Raw genomic sequence first — 13314 nt, 5'->3', positions numbered from 1 at the left:
CCTGGACCAAAATCCAAACACATGCAATCTGGCTGGCAGATACAGCAGATCACCAGAATTTAGTGTTTGCCTGTCATTTATCTTAATGGCTGCTATAGCCTCAAACAGTAAGTGACAGTATCATTTATATATTCCTGCCATAACCATTTCATGTTGTTGTTTCAGGGACTGTGTGTTGTACATAACTTTAAAGGAACGCATGGTGCTCCATCTAAGCCGAAAGCTGAAGACACACGAGGAATGCCCCTAATGGCTTTCCCCAGGGTTGAGAGTCCTCTAGAGACTTTGAGTGCACAGGTACTATTTCATTACTGTATCTTAAGATGCATCTAATTCATTAAGAGATTCATTTCCTGCACTGAAACTAGGATAGATTCATGCTATAATTTACATTACTTTCTCTAAATTATCTGGTTGGGCTGCCAAAATTTTATCAACTTTACTTCAGAAACTGAACTAAACTAAAACATTCCAAAAATTACTGGAATAATGTACAGGCAGTCCCCGGGTTATGTACAAGATAGGTTCTGTAGGTTTGTCTTAAAGGGGTTTTCCCACGAAAGAAAATTCTCACATCTCAATCCCCTAGTGATGTTAACACAATAAAGATCATTTTAATCCCTTACTTTACAATGTTACTCAATTTTATTGCTGTTTTAGCTCCTATCACTCTCTAGGCTGCTGAGTGTAAAATCCCAGGGTGTGGGCGGGGACTCTTATAATTAGAGATGAGCGAGTATACTCGTCCGAGCTTGATGCTCGTTCGAGTATTAAGGTACTCGAAACGGCTCGTTGCTCGGACGAGTATTTCCCCTGCTCGAGATCGAGCATTTAATTAAAAAAACAAAGTGAAGAACAATGAAGAATAGAATAAAAACAGTGAACACAGTGAACACAGGATCATTTAAGTGAAAAACACAGTAAAGAACACAGTGAAGAATAGATTACAGATGTTCGGCACATCTGCTTACTTGTCGGGAGATACGCGCGGAACGGTGCAAACAAAATAGTATGTGAAGAACACATTGAAGAACACAGTGAGCAGGACAGAGACACCAGGGAGCAGCACAGAGACACCGGGGAGCAGCACAGAGACACCGGGGAGCGGCACGGAGACACCGGGGAGCGGCACAGAGACATCGGGCAGCGGCACGGAGCGGCACGGAGACATAGGGGCACGGAGACATAGGGGCACGGAGACATCGGGGCACGGAGACATAGGGGCACGGAGACATCGGGGCACGGAGACATAGGGGCACGGAGACATCGGGGCACGGAGACATCGGGGCACGGAGACATAGGGGCACGGAGACATCGGGGCACGGAGACATCGGGGCACGGAGACATCGGGGCACGGAGACATCGGGGCACGGAGACATCGGGGCACGGTGACATCGGGGCACGGTGACATCGGGGCACGGAGACATAGGGGCACGGAGACATCGGGGCACGGAGACATAGGGGCACGGAGACATAGGGGCACGGAGACATCGGGGCACGGAGACATCGGGGCACGGAGACATCGGGGCACGGAGACATCGGGGCACGGAGACATCGGGGCACGGAGACATAGGGGGCACGGAGACATCGGGGGCACGGAGACATCGGGGCACGGAGACATCGGGGCACGGAGACATCGGGGCACGGTGACATGGGGCACGGTGACATCGGGGCACGGTGACATCGGGCAGCGGCACGGAGACATCGGGCAGACTTCAGTGGAAGAAGAGCAGCGGATCCCGGGACAGCGTATCTCCCGACAAGTAAGCAGATGTGCCAAACATCTGTAATCTATTCTTCACTGTGTTTTTCACTTAAATGATCCTGTGTTCACTGTTTTTATTCTATTCTTCACTGTTCTTCACATCTGCTAACTTGTCGGGAGATAATATACGCGCGGAACAGTGAAGAATAGATTGCAGATGTTTGCATACATCTGCTAACTTATCAGAAGACATTCTTTTTCAATTAATTAACACATTTTATTCCCGAACCATGGTCCCTTTGAAAAATGCTCGGGTCTCCCATTGACTTCAATGGGGCTCGTTATTCGAGACGAGCACTCGAGCATCAGGAAAAGTTCGTCTCGAATAACGAGCACCCGAGCATTTTAGTGCTCGCTCATCTCTAATTATAATCCATCTAGTTCTGTGGGGTGACAATGTGGTTAGATTATCAGGGTACATTATATCTGACATTGTTCTAACACACTTCTTAAGTAGGGGACTAATCTAAGTTATTGCACCTGGAATAATGTCATTTATTTTGTATATGTTGATCTAAAATGTTTTAAATGCTAGTGTTAAAATTCCCCCACCAGCCTTTTTGTAGATGCAGACTAGAGATGAGCGAGCACTAAAATGCTCAGGTGCTCGTTATTCGATACGATCTTTTCCCGATGCTCGGGTGCTCGTATCGAATAACGAACCCCATTAAAGTCAATGGGAGACCCGAGCATTTTTTTAGTAAAAGAGAACATTAAAAGAACAGTGCATAATAAAATATCTCAGATGTTTACTGATGTTTTACTTGTAAGAAAAAATTGAAATAACACTATTCTTCACTTTCCAGGTGTTCGCGCGTGTCTCCCGCTAAGTTAGGAGATGTTCAGAACATCTGGAATGTGAAGAATAGTGTTCTTTCAATGTGTTCTGCACTTAAATGGTCCTGTATTCACAGTTTTTAATGTTTTAATTCTATTCTTCACTTTGCAGATGTTAGCGCGTGTCTTCCGATAATGTCGGAGATGTGCGCGCACATCAGCAATGTGAAGAATAGTGTTATTTAAATGTGTTCTGCCCTTAAATGTTCGTGTTTTCACTGTTTTTAATGTTTTAATTCTATTCTTCACATTGCAGGTGTGCGCGCGTGTCTCCCGATAGGTTCGGAGATACGCGCGCACAGCTGCAAAGTGAAGAATAGTGTTATATCAATGTGTTCTGCCCTTAAATGTTCGTGTTTTCACTGTTTTTAATGTTTTAATTCTATTCTTCACATTGCAGGTGTGCGCGCGTGTCTCCCGATAGGTTCGGAGATATGCGCGCACAGCTGCAAAGTGAAGAATAGAATTAAAACATTAAAAACAGTGAAAACACGAACATTTAAGTGCAGGACACATTGAAAGAACACTATTCTTCACATTCCAGATGTTCCGAACATCTCCTAACTTAGCGGGAGACACGCGCGAACACGCTCGATCTCGAGCCGGCGAGATACTCGTCCGAGTAACGAGCCGGTCCGAGTATGCTAATACTCGACCGAGCAGTATACTCGGACGAGTATACTCGCTCATCTCTAATGCAGACGCAATCACAATCAAGATGGACCTGTATGTACCAGGTCTGACCTGGCGGAGACTTACTCCAGTTGTCAGGCTAAAGTAAATAGGACATTCCTGTACTTGCCATCCCTGACACGTCCAAAGTGGCATGCAGGGAGGAAAAGCCCCAGAACTGGCTGGGATGGGGAGATTTGCAAAGAGAAGTCATAGAAATCTTCCTCATAGTCTTTGGATAGTATTTCATAGTCTCATGCATACTTTGTGGACAAGTTATGTGAAACATAGATAACAAAGCATACTCGTATTTGAATTTACCCGGATAACTCTTAAAGGGGTTGTGCCCTAAACTATATTTATCCCTTTGCTACATGATCAAAGGGGGTCTTGGCTGCTGGACCCCTACAATTGAAAGAACAAAAGACTGAAAGTTCCTCACATCATCTGTTTTTGACTTTGGTAATTAACTCACATAGGAGTCAATGGAGCACAGGACAGAGATCTATCCTGTGCTGTATTGACTTCTATGGGTCACCCGGATTAGCTGAAACCTGGAAGCCCCTATGTTATGCAGATAAGGGGATCTTGCGATTCCTCTTTCTGCTGATTGTGGAGGGTCCTTCAGTCAAGGCCCCCTGCGATCATATACTTTTCCCTCATCTTGTGGAAAGAGGACAAATATAGGTAATGACACAATCACTTTATTGTGTAAGAAAAACTTTATTGAGAGATCAGGTTTTACATGGTTATTGACTTTAAAAAATAAAGATGTGTACATTTAAATAATGCTTTAAAAATAGAAAATGGTCCCTCTAGTGGAGAAAAAGTCTAAATAAGTGAAAAGAATCCACAGACAAATTTTTCTTATACCGTGCCTTGGAAAAGTACCCCTTTTCTACGTTTATGCCACATTTCAGCCTTCAAACATAAACATATAAAATTGTATGTTTTGATGAAGATTCAACAACAAGTGGGACACAATTGTGAAGTGGAAAAAAAAATATAGGCAATAAAATAATAAACCTAAAAGTGGGGCGTGCAATATTATTTATTCGGCCCCAGTGCAGCAAACTCACTCCAGAAGTTTAGTTAGGATTTCTGTATAATAATAATTCCTTTATTTATATAGTGCTTAAGGATTACACAGCACTACACACAGCTTGCCAAAGCAGTTCCTGTCCCCATGGGGCTCCCAATCTAATCAACCTACCAGTATGGTTTTTGGAGTTTGGGAGGTAATCGGAGGACCCGGAGGAAACCCAAGCAAGCACTATCCAATGCGCGGATAGCATCATGAAGACCAAGAAACACACCAGGCAGGTCTGTGATATTGTTGTAGAGACGATTAAATCCGGATTTGAATACAAAAAGATTTCATAAACTTCAAACAGTATCAGACCACTGCATATCTACCAAGACCTGGCCGTCCCTGTAAATTTTCATCTCAAACAAGGAGAAGACTGATCAGAGCAGCCAAGAGGCCCATGACCTCTCTGGATGAACTGCCGAGATCTACAGCCACCTTGGAGACTCACCAAACATGTGGAAGAAGATGCTCTGGTCAGATGGACCTCTTCATGCAGCCACAGCAGAAGGAAACATCACGTGTCGGTAAGGTGTGGAAATTGTGCAGCTGTGCAGATACATTTCTGGCGCTGAGACCATTTTCTGTCCCTGTGACCAAAATCTGTTCCGATGCAATGGCCGCTTTGGCAATGCATCGTGGCTGACCTCATCCGACAGATCGTCCAGTCTGAATTGGACGCCAGAAAGACAGGCAGCAGAAACCCTAATCTGGTGAGTGCTGCTTCTTACGCTAGTGTAAGCTGAGTGCGGTAGCAGGGTTTTGTATCCCTGCAAGACCAAATTTCTTTTGGTCTACTTTCCTTCAGTTTACAGCACCTAAAAATGGTTCAGACAGAGTTTCCACTCTTCCAAAGCCACGTCCCCTTTCGGAGCACAGTTGTAGCAGGCGAAAAGAGTCATTTTTTCTGGTGCTGCCAGCTAATAAATATGTTGGAAAGCAGAACATGCGTTGAGAGCGACACAAAACTGATTGAAACATCAAAGTAAATGCCCCCCAATGATCCCAAACATAAAGCAATATCTAAATCTACAATGGAAGGGTTCACAAATAAACGCATCCAGGTGTTAGAATGGCAAAATCCAGACCTGAATCCAATTGAGAATCTGTGGAAAAGAGCTGAAAACTGCAGTTTACAAACGCTCTCCATCCAACCTCATTGAGCTTGAGCTGTTTTCTACGACAGAATGGGCAAGAATTTCTCTCAATGTCTCTCAATGTGCAAAACTGATAGAAACAAACCCCAAGTGACTTGCAGCTGTAATCGCAGAAAAAGGTGGTAAAATATCCAATAAATTTTGTTCCACTTCACAATTTTGTCCCACTTGTTGTTGATTCTTTACAAAAAAATACAATTTTATATCTTTATGTTTGAAGCCTGAAATGTGGCAAAAGGTAAAAAAGTTCAAAGAGGCTGAATACTTTCGCAAGGCACTGTACTTTTGGGAGAAATTATGTGAACAATATGTAACATAGTTACCGACAGTATAAATCATGTAAAATGTGCTTGGTGATGAGAAATGTGTCTAGAGACCTATTGTTCAGAATGACCGATGTAGCAAGTGCTCCCTCTAGTGGTAAAAGAATTTTGTGGAACAGCTTTCTCCTTCAAAATCAAATTCACTCCTTCAGTTCATGTCTTTCACCTGTGAAAATGACAAAATTGCACCTAAAACTCCCTCAAAGCTAATTGCGATGCAGTTTTAACTGCAACGTGTGACTGCACCCTCAGAGATTGTTCAGTGTCTTAGTTTTTCAGGTGCCTTTTCAATGCAATTTCAATATGTTTATCATGCGCAGATAACGCGTGTGAAAAGGACTCAGGACTGAGCTCTATCTTTTCTATGGCAATTGATTCATGAAAAACGCATTGCACTTGCATTGGACTTCCATGTTTCTCAAAGTGCAATGCGTTTTTGGTGCATCTCCAAAAATGCATGATGCATTTTTCACGCGCCTGACTTGCAAAAGTAGAGCATGCCGAGATTTAAAAGCATGTTAAAAAAAAACGTGCGTGTGCGCATGAAAAAAAAAGGAAAGTCTGAAAAAGCCTGTTGATTATAATGGTTCAGAGTGCAATGCAAGTTCTGCGCGTCAAAAGCACACACAGAACACGCGCACATGAAAAGCGCAAATGTGGAAGAGGCCTTAATAGATCAGTAATGGGAATCTACTAACGTAGCACAGGGGAAGGGGGTCTAGGTTTAATCTTAATATTTTCTATATCTAGATTTTTTTTCATTCACCGTAACAATGGTACCTGTAATTGGTTATTGGTGCTAGAATACCTATTCCCATCAGGACAATTCCCTCTATTAGTCAACACTACAGACTGAGTTAGCAAATTAGAAAATTCTTAGGCCCCTTCTACACTTTTTTCATGTTTTTCATGCATGTGTTCTTGATGCGCAGAACACACTCTGACCCAGTGTAATCAATGGGCTTTTTCAGACTTGCAATTTTTTTTCTAACGCACGTTTAAATCTCAGCATGCTCTACTTTTGCAAGTCACGTGCAGGAAAAAACGCACCATGCAAGTCTATGGCGACGCATCAAAAACGCATTGCACTCTGAGACACATGCAAGTCCACTGCGTTTTTTCACGCATCAATTACCATAGAAAAGAGCGCAGTCCCGAGTCCTTTTCTGATGAAAAATTTCAGTTTTTCACTGACCAAACTCTGATCGCTCACTGATCAGACTCTGATGTGATCTGCAACGCAAGTGTGAAAGGGGCCCTAGACATTCTGTTAATGAAATTACTGGTATATGCACATAATTGTATTAGGTATGAGATGAACTGAATCTTAACCCATTAATGCATTATGTCTCTATTCTCTCTAACAGAATCACTCTTCATCAATGACTGAAGTTACCTGAATCATGTAGTGGACATAAAAGGAACTGTTTTTTATACTACATTAGATGGAGACCACCAAGAAACACAGTTGCTCATTGTTGAACTGTGACTATCAGTATTATGTTATATATAGTTAGAAGCTGATGTTTTTGTACAATTTTGTTCAAGGAAGTGATGTAGCTTGCCCTGATATTCTTTTCTATTGTAGTGTCAACATTCACCATCCCATTTTTATGCCATAAGCAAGTTTTTTCTCCTGTTATGGTATATGGTGCACTAATAAGAGAGGACCATCCTTTTGTCATTGTTATGGATGTTTGTATACAACTTTTTGTATTATTTTATAAGCATTAAACTGCTGTGTAAATGAAAATGCTATCACACACTTTAATTTTTCTTTTTCAAAACAGAAGAATTTTATACTTGAAGTGTGTACAGAAGTGGGAACGAGTCTTTATCAAATTCCAAGTAATACGCTCCATTTACTATATAATAGATTTCATTTTAGCAGTGACTAATAGCATCTGAAAGGTTTCTTGTAATTACTTATACAGAAACATTTTCCCATTATTTAGTGATAATATTAATCATATTCAATTCAATTGGTCATCTTTTTCATGGCAAACCAAGCAATGCTTATGTTTTATATGCAGTGCAGTTCATGGCTATAAAAGACAACTTAGGTACTGTTCACACTGGTTACATTATTAACAAGGAGGTATGTCTTTGCTGGAATATCTTAGCAGCAAGGAGTGTTGCTAAGCTGGGGAACAGTTCCATGTGTGAGCACTGTAAGACAAACAAGTATCAGCATTTTGGCAACCAATGTATGCTCTTAAGTACATGAAGCAACACATTACTCATACAATGTGATCAAAAGTAATGAATTAGGCACATCTTCATGCTGTCAACTGGCTAAATATCACATGATTAGTAAGTCCGCCCTATATGTTCAGGCAATAATACAACATAATCTTATCACTACTGATGGCTGCTAAGTCAAAAAGATCTTAAAGGAGTTCACCCACAAATCCGATATCCACAGAGAAGACGTGAGTGATTGCAAGAGGGTCCCCAGCAATTAATGTGAACTGGGACATGCAATCTTCTAGAAGTGCCTGGTATAGAATATAGTGCTAGTGTGTATCAAAGATCTAGAAAGGACTTGCAAACCCATGTTCTTGTGATTGCTGTGGGTCCCACTGGTTGGGTCCCCAGAGACCAGACTCTTTTTTTCCTTTCCTGTGGATAGATGATAACTTTCATTTGTTGGAGGTTTCCTTTAAAGCATTTTAGCAGTAGAGTATTGCTTTTACTTACCTACAAGATTTATAAGCGCCATGAATATATCATAGAGCATTTCTGGTAATAGAAGGAGCTCAGCATATTTCATTTTAGGAAGTCCTATTTCTCAATCATTATTTCACTGTATCTGAAGTGACAACTCTAAGACTATTCTTTACTACTAGGTAAAAGAAGAGGCCAGATTCAATGGTGTAATTCCTTTAATATATAGAACAAAGCTTAGAACTGCAATATGTGAATGCTTGCTTTCTGTTAAGCACACTGAAAAGCCGTCATTCTATGGGACCAATGTATTAAGACTGTTGCGTCCAACGCATATACATCCCAACGCATGATAAATCAGGGCCATTCTATGTGGGCAGGGTAAGCAGGGCCTCTATTTCAGAGCCAGTTCTCTTACTAGATATGTTTATCTATCTTTAATCTTTAATCTGTCATCAGGATTTCACATTTTCACCCAATGGCAGGTTCTTATAGCCTTTTTAATAATATTTCTGCTCTTATAATTAATATTACTGCTTTCACTCACTTTTAAAAGTAGTGAAAAGTATACCTGGCTCTCTGCTAGAATTAGCATTAAACATTATGGGGACCTAGGTTACTAGGTGAAAATGTGAAATCCTGATGGTAGGTTTCCTTTAAAATCTTGTAGAAATAATGCTACATCTCCCCACCCTCGCCCAAAAAAAGAAAGAATGAATTCAGACCCATGTGTATATTAACAAATTTGCCCAGAGTTATTAATCATTTTTTTCCATTAACTGCTATACGGTGTATGCTGTTATTGGTGTGAATACAAAGCCTCTTAAGGAACCTTGATGGCTGTGAACACATTGTTGGTGCTTCTACTGACTAGTTATTTGCCTACTTACATATGGCCTGCCTTTTCTGCTGACATTTTACTAAATAAAGCTTGCTGTATGTATATTTGTTAAAATCATTTTGTAAAATAGTAATTTTCACTACTTCAAATGGGAATTTTGAAGAATACCCAGGATATTGTAATACTACACAAGCATGACTGATATTTACAGGATTTATGTTTTTGAAAAGTGTGATGACTGGAGAAAACGGGACAGAATCATAAAAACTTAAAACATATAAGAAACAATCATGGTCTGCAACTTTAATTTCATAGGGTATGTTTAGAGGTCAAAATCTGCATAAAAACATAACATATCCTTCTAAAGTATTCATGTGGAAACTTGCTGGTCACTATGGACAGCTAAGGTGGTTAGACAGATATTCCTGGTAACCTTCCCAAATTGGTTTTATTTTTAACAAAATAAAGATACAAAATAAAATGTGATCGGTCATCATCCTTATATAGGGAATCTTTCATTTTTTAAGTACAGCTGACTTTGTTCAGCTTTCAGTACTTACCAAGGTATATCACTTTCGTGTTTTGAAATGTCTGTATTTCATGCTGGGCCAATCCAGTAAGTACTTGGTGATGTTAAAATTTTAAACGTTTTTTGAGCAATAAACTGTTCAATTTTAAGCAATCTGACTTATATTATTTCTTTCAACCCAGAAATCGGTTCTGTTTGGATGGGTTGAGAAATCCTCTTCCACAACCTTAAACATGTCAGTTGTATCTCCACTAAACTGGCACCAGCATGTGCAGGATGACTCAATAACCTTTTATATTGAGACCCTCAACCAGCTTTCTGGTTTTGATAAATCTAGTTTTAAGATTTGCAATTTTCAACACTATGGGCAGGGTGCACCTTTGTCTAGTAATCCAGTTACAGCATTACATGAAGGGCAAATGGGAGGGTATCAGGCTAACGTCAGACAGTGAGGGACATGTCAGTCATGTGTCATATGGTGTAGTTCAGTGTGATGACTACATGGCTTCTCTTTTACTTCTCAGACAGGTAAGTAACAGGCACTATGGGAAAAGTCATTACTTCATGCATGACCAGTGTATGGAAGAAAAACCATCTTAAAGGGGTTGGTGTGCAGATGTCTTTGACGTACCACTCCAACCATTGATATGTGAGTGGTTATTACTAAGGGGGCGTCCAGACTTTAATGACTCCATTGTCCCAAATTAGGGTCTTATATTTACACTTAGTACCCATCTGTTTAAGCTAAGACTTTTTCTCCCTGAATAACTAAGAAAAACATTGTTAGCAATCCAAGAACATTGCAGTGCTGATTTTTGTTTAGTAATGAAACATTCCTTGGGAAAATAGACATGCACACGCTAGATAAATATGCGATGTAGATTATGGATTATAATATATTTTGCCCATAATATAGGAAGAACACAGTGAATTTATTTTTGATCAAATGAGCCGGTAGGATCAGAAAGCCATGGATAATCTGTTATGGGGCAGACTATATGGAGGTAACTCCAAAGAACACAAACAGAACATATAAATGCCAAAGAGTTTTTACAAAACCAGAAGTGGTTTGCCTTTTATCAAAATGTTCTCTTTGGTTCAGGTAAATTGGATAATCTTACCATCCAAAGAAAGAACTACCGTATATACTCGAGTATGAGCCGACCCGAGTATAAGCCGAGACCCCTAATTTTGACACAAAAAACTGGAAAAACCTATTGACTTGAGTATAAGCCAAGGGTGGGAAATGCATTGGTCACAGCTTCCCCAGTATATAGCCTGCCAGCCCCCTGGAGTATATAGCCTGCCAGCCCCCTGGAGTATATAGCCTCCCAGCCCCCTGGAGTATATAGCCTGCCTGCCTGCCCCCTGGAGTATATAGCCTGCCGAGGAGTGTCAGAAGGCGAGTTCACTTTTTTTTTTCCTTGACTCAAGTATAAGCCGAGTTAGGGTTTTTCAGCACATTTTGTGTGCTGAAAAACTAGGCTTATACTCGAGTATATATGGTAACTAAAATTTACCACCTTAATGCTATATGCTGGCATCATTTTTAAACTTTCTTTTATTTTTATCGGATGTTAGAAGGCCTAAAAACCTAACAGCAAATTTTCTAATCTTTAATTACATTCGGAAAAAAAGCTTTTTTATGGACTATTATAGTATTGAAGGATGTATTAGAAACCCACCATAAATCAACCCAATTGAATCATCATTCAATTTCAATCCCTTTAAACTATGCACAACATCTATATTAAGGTTTGTTAACCCTTTTAATATTTCACATGAATTAAAACACTGGAAATGTTTAATATTTTAATTTCTTAACTTTTTACCTAGAGTTTACACATTCACAAGGGAGAAAAAGGAAAAAAAATGCAACATTTGTTGCAGCATTTATCCTGAAAACGCCAGCATGTGAATAAAAGCAGTTGTGCAGGTACAATAGGACACAGAGTTGCAGAACTCCTGCATTTGTAGAGCTCCTGAGGTGTTAAACAAACAATTTACACCATTTTGAAAGCTACACCACTCAAGGAATTTATTAAAAAGTTACACTGAGAATTTTAACCCCCCAAAATTATGGTGTAATGTGTGATGAAATTTAAAGTTGTCATTTTTCTACAATTGTGCACTTCATCTTCCATTAGATGGAGCCCAGCTTGTCCCAGTCAGCTCTATTGGTATGATACTGTGCAACAATTCCCACCGGGGCCTAGCCTTTTCTTGTGGCCGGGAGTCAACCGGGGCCCAGAAATGTTTAATATTTTAATTTCTTAACTTTTTACCTAGAGTTTACACATTCACAAGGGAGAAAAAAGAAAAAAATGCAACATTTGTTGCAGCATTTATCCTGAAAACGCCAGCATGTGAATAAAAGCAGTTGTGCAGGTACAATAGGACACAGGGGGGAAAGAGTTGCAGAACTCCTGCATTTGTAGAGCTCCTGAGGTGTTAAAAAAACAATTTACACCATTTTGAAAGCTACACCTCTCAAGGAATTTATTAAAAAGTTACACTGAGAATTTTAACCCCCCAAAATTATGGTGTAATGTGTGATGAAATTGAAAGTTGTCATTTTTCTACAATTGTGCATTGTACATTGTGCTTCCATTAGATGGAGCCCAGCTTGTCCCAGTCAGCTCTATTGGTATGATACTGTGCAACAATTCCCACCGGGGCCTAGCCTTTTCTTGTGGCCGGGAGTCAACCGGGGCCCAGAATACCAGACTGGCTGGCTATTGCGGCCTTGGGCACGCTGTGGTCACGGTGCTTGGTATAGGGACCGGAGGGCTGACATACAGCCTGGAAGCAGGTGGTGTGTGCAAGAAATATGGAGGTGGGGGGGGGGGGGGTTGATGCAATAGCTTCTCCTTATGGCAGCCCCTGAGGTGTCTGTAGGATGAATCCCTTGGTGTTGGATGGAGAAGCCCGTGGTGGTAAACAGCCTGTATCCAGGGATTAGATGAAGGCAATGTTGTGTAAATCAACTGACATCTGCTGCTCGCTGGAGCTGACATGTGCTCTAAGATGGAGTCTCTCACTCTGACTAGACTGAACCAAAAGCGGGTGCACCCGTCCACCAAAGGTTTATATACTCCCCTGGTCAGATGGTAGCACTTCTCCAATCAGCTTCTAGCTTGCTTTACAAGAACATCATTGGACAATAACATTTGGCATTGTTTAAAAGAAACTTATTCAATCAATCCAGCTCACCTGGTGTTGCACGGTTCCAAAAGGCTGAAGTGCTGGCAGCACACAAACAATAGGAAAAGCTTGTTGAAATGAACCAGCATCAGAGAGTAGTAGATCCACACATCTTATGCGTTTCAAGTCCTTGCGACTCTTAATCATAGACCATGATTATAAGTCGCAAGGACCCAAAACGCGTAAGATGAGGTTGTAAGAAAAGTTGTGCCTGTTTTGCCTAGGGCTACCA

General features: G+C 40.7%; 1 protein-coding gene across 1 annotated transcript in view; it reads left to right on the top strand.

The window, feature by feature from the left end:
• PLPPR1 (phospholipid phosphatase related 1) overlaps positions 1-10027 on the top strand; it is an 82978-nt gene extending 72951 nt beyond the window's left edge. The window contains exons 7-8 of the mRNA XM_072154444.1: positions 166-297; positions 7209-10027. Coding sequence (XP_072010545.1) covers positions 166-297; positions 7209-7241 — 165 coding nt within the window. The 3' untranslated portion in view covers positions 7242-10027. The remainder of the gene's footprint in view (positions 1-165; positions 298-7208) is intronic.
• The last annotated feature ends 3287 nt before the right edge of the window (positions 10028-13314 follow it).

This window comes from Engystomops pustulosus, chromosome 1 (assembly GCF_040894005.1).
Source record: "Engystomops pustulosus chromosome 1, aEngPut4.maternal, whole genome shotgun sequence".
NCBI lineage: Eukaryota > Metazoa > Chordata > Amphibia > Anura > Leptodactylidae > Engystomops > Engystomops pustulosus.
The sequence above is the reverse complement of the archived record's forward strand: the minus strand, read 5'-3'. Positions and strand labels throughout refer to the sequence as shown.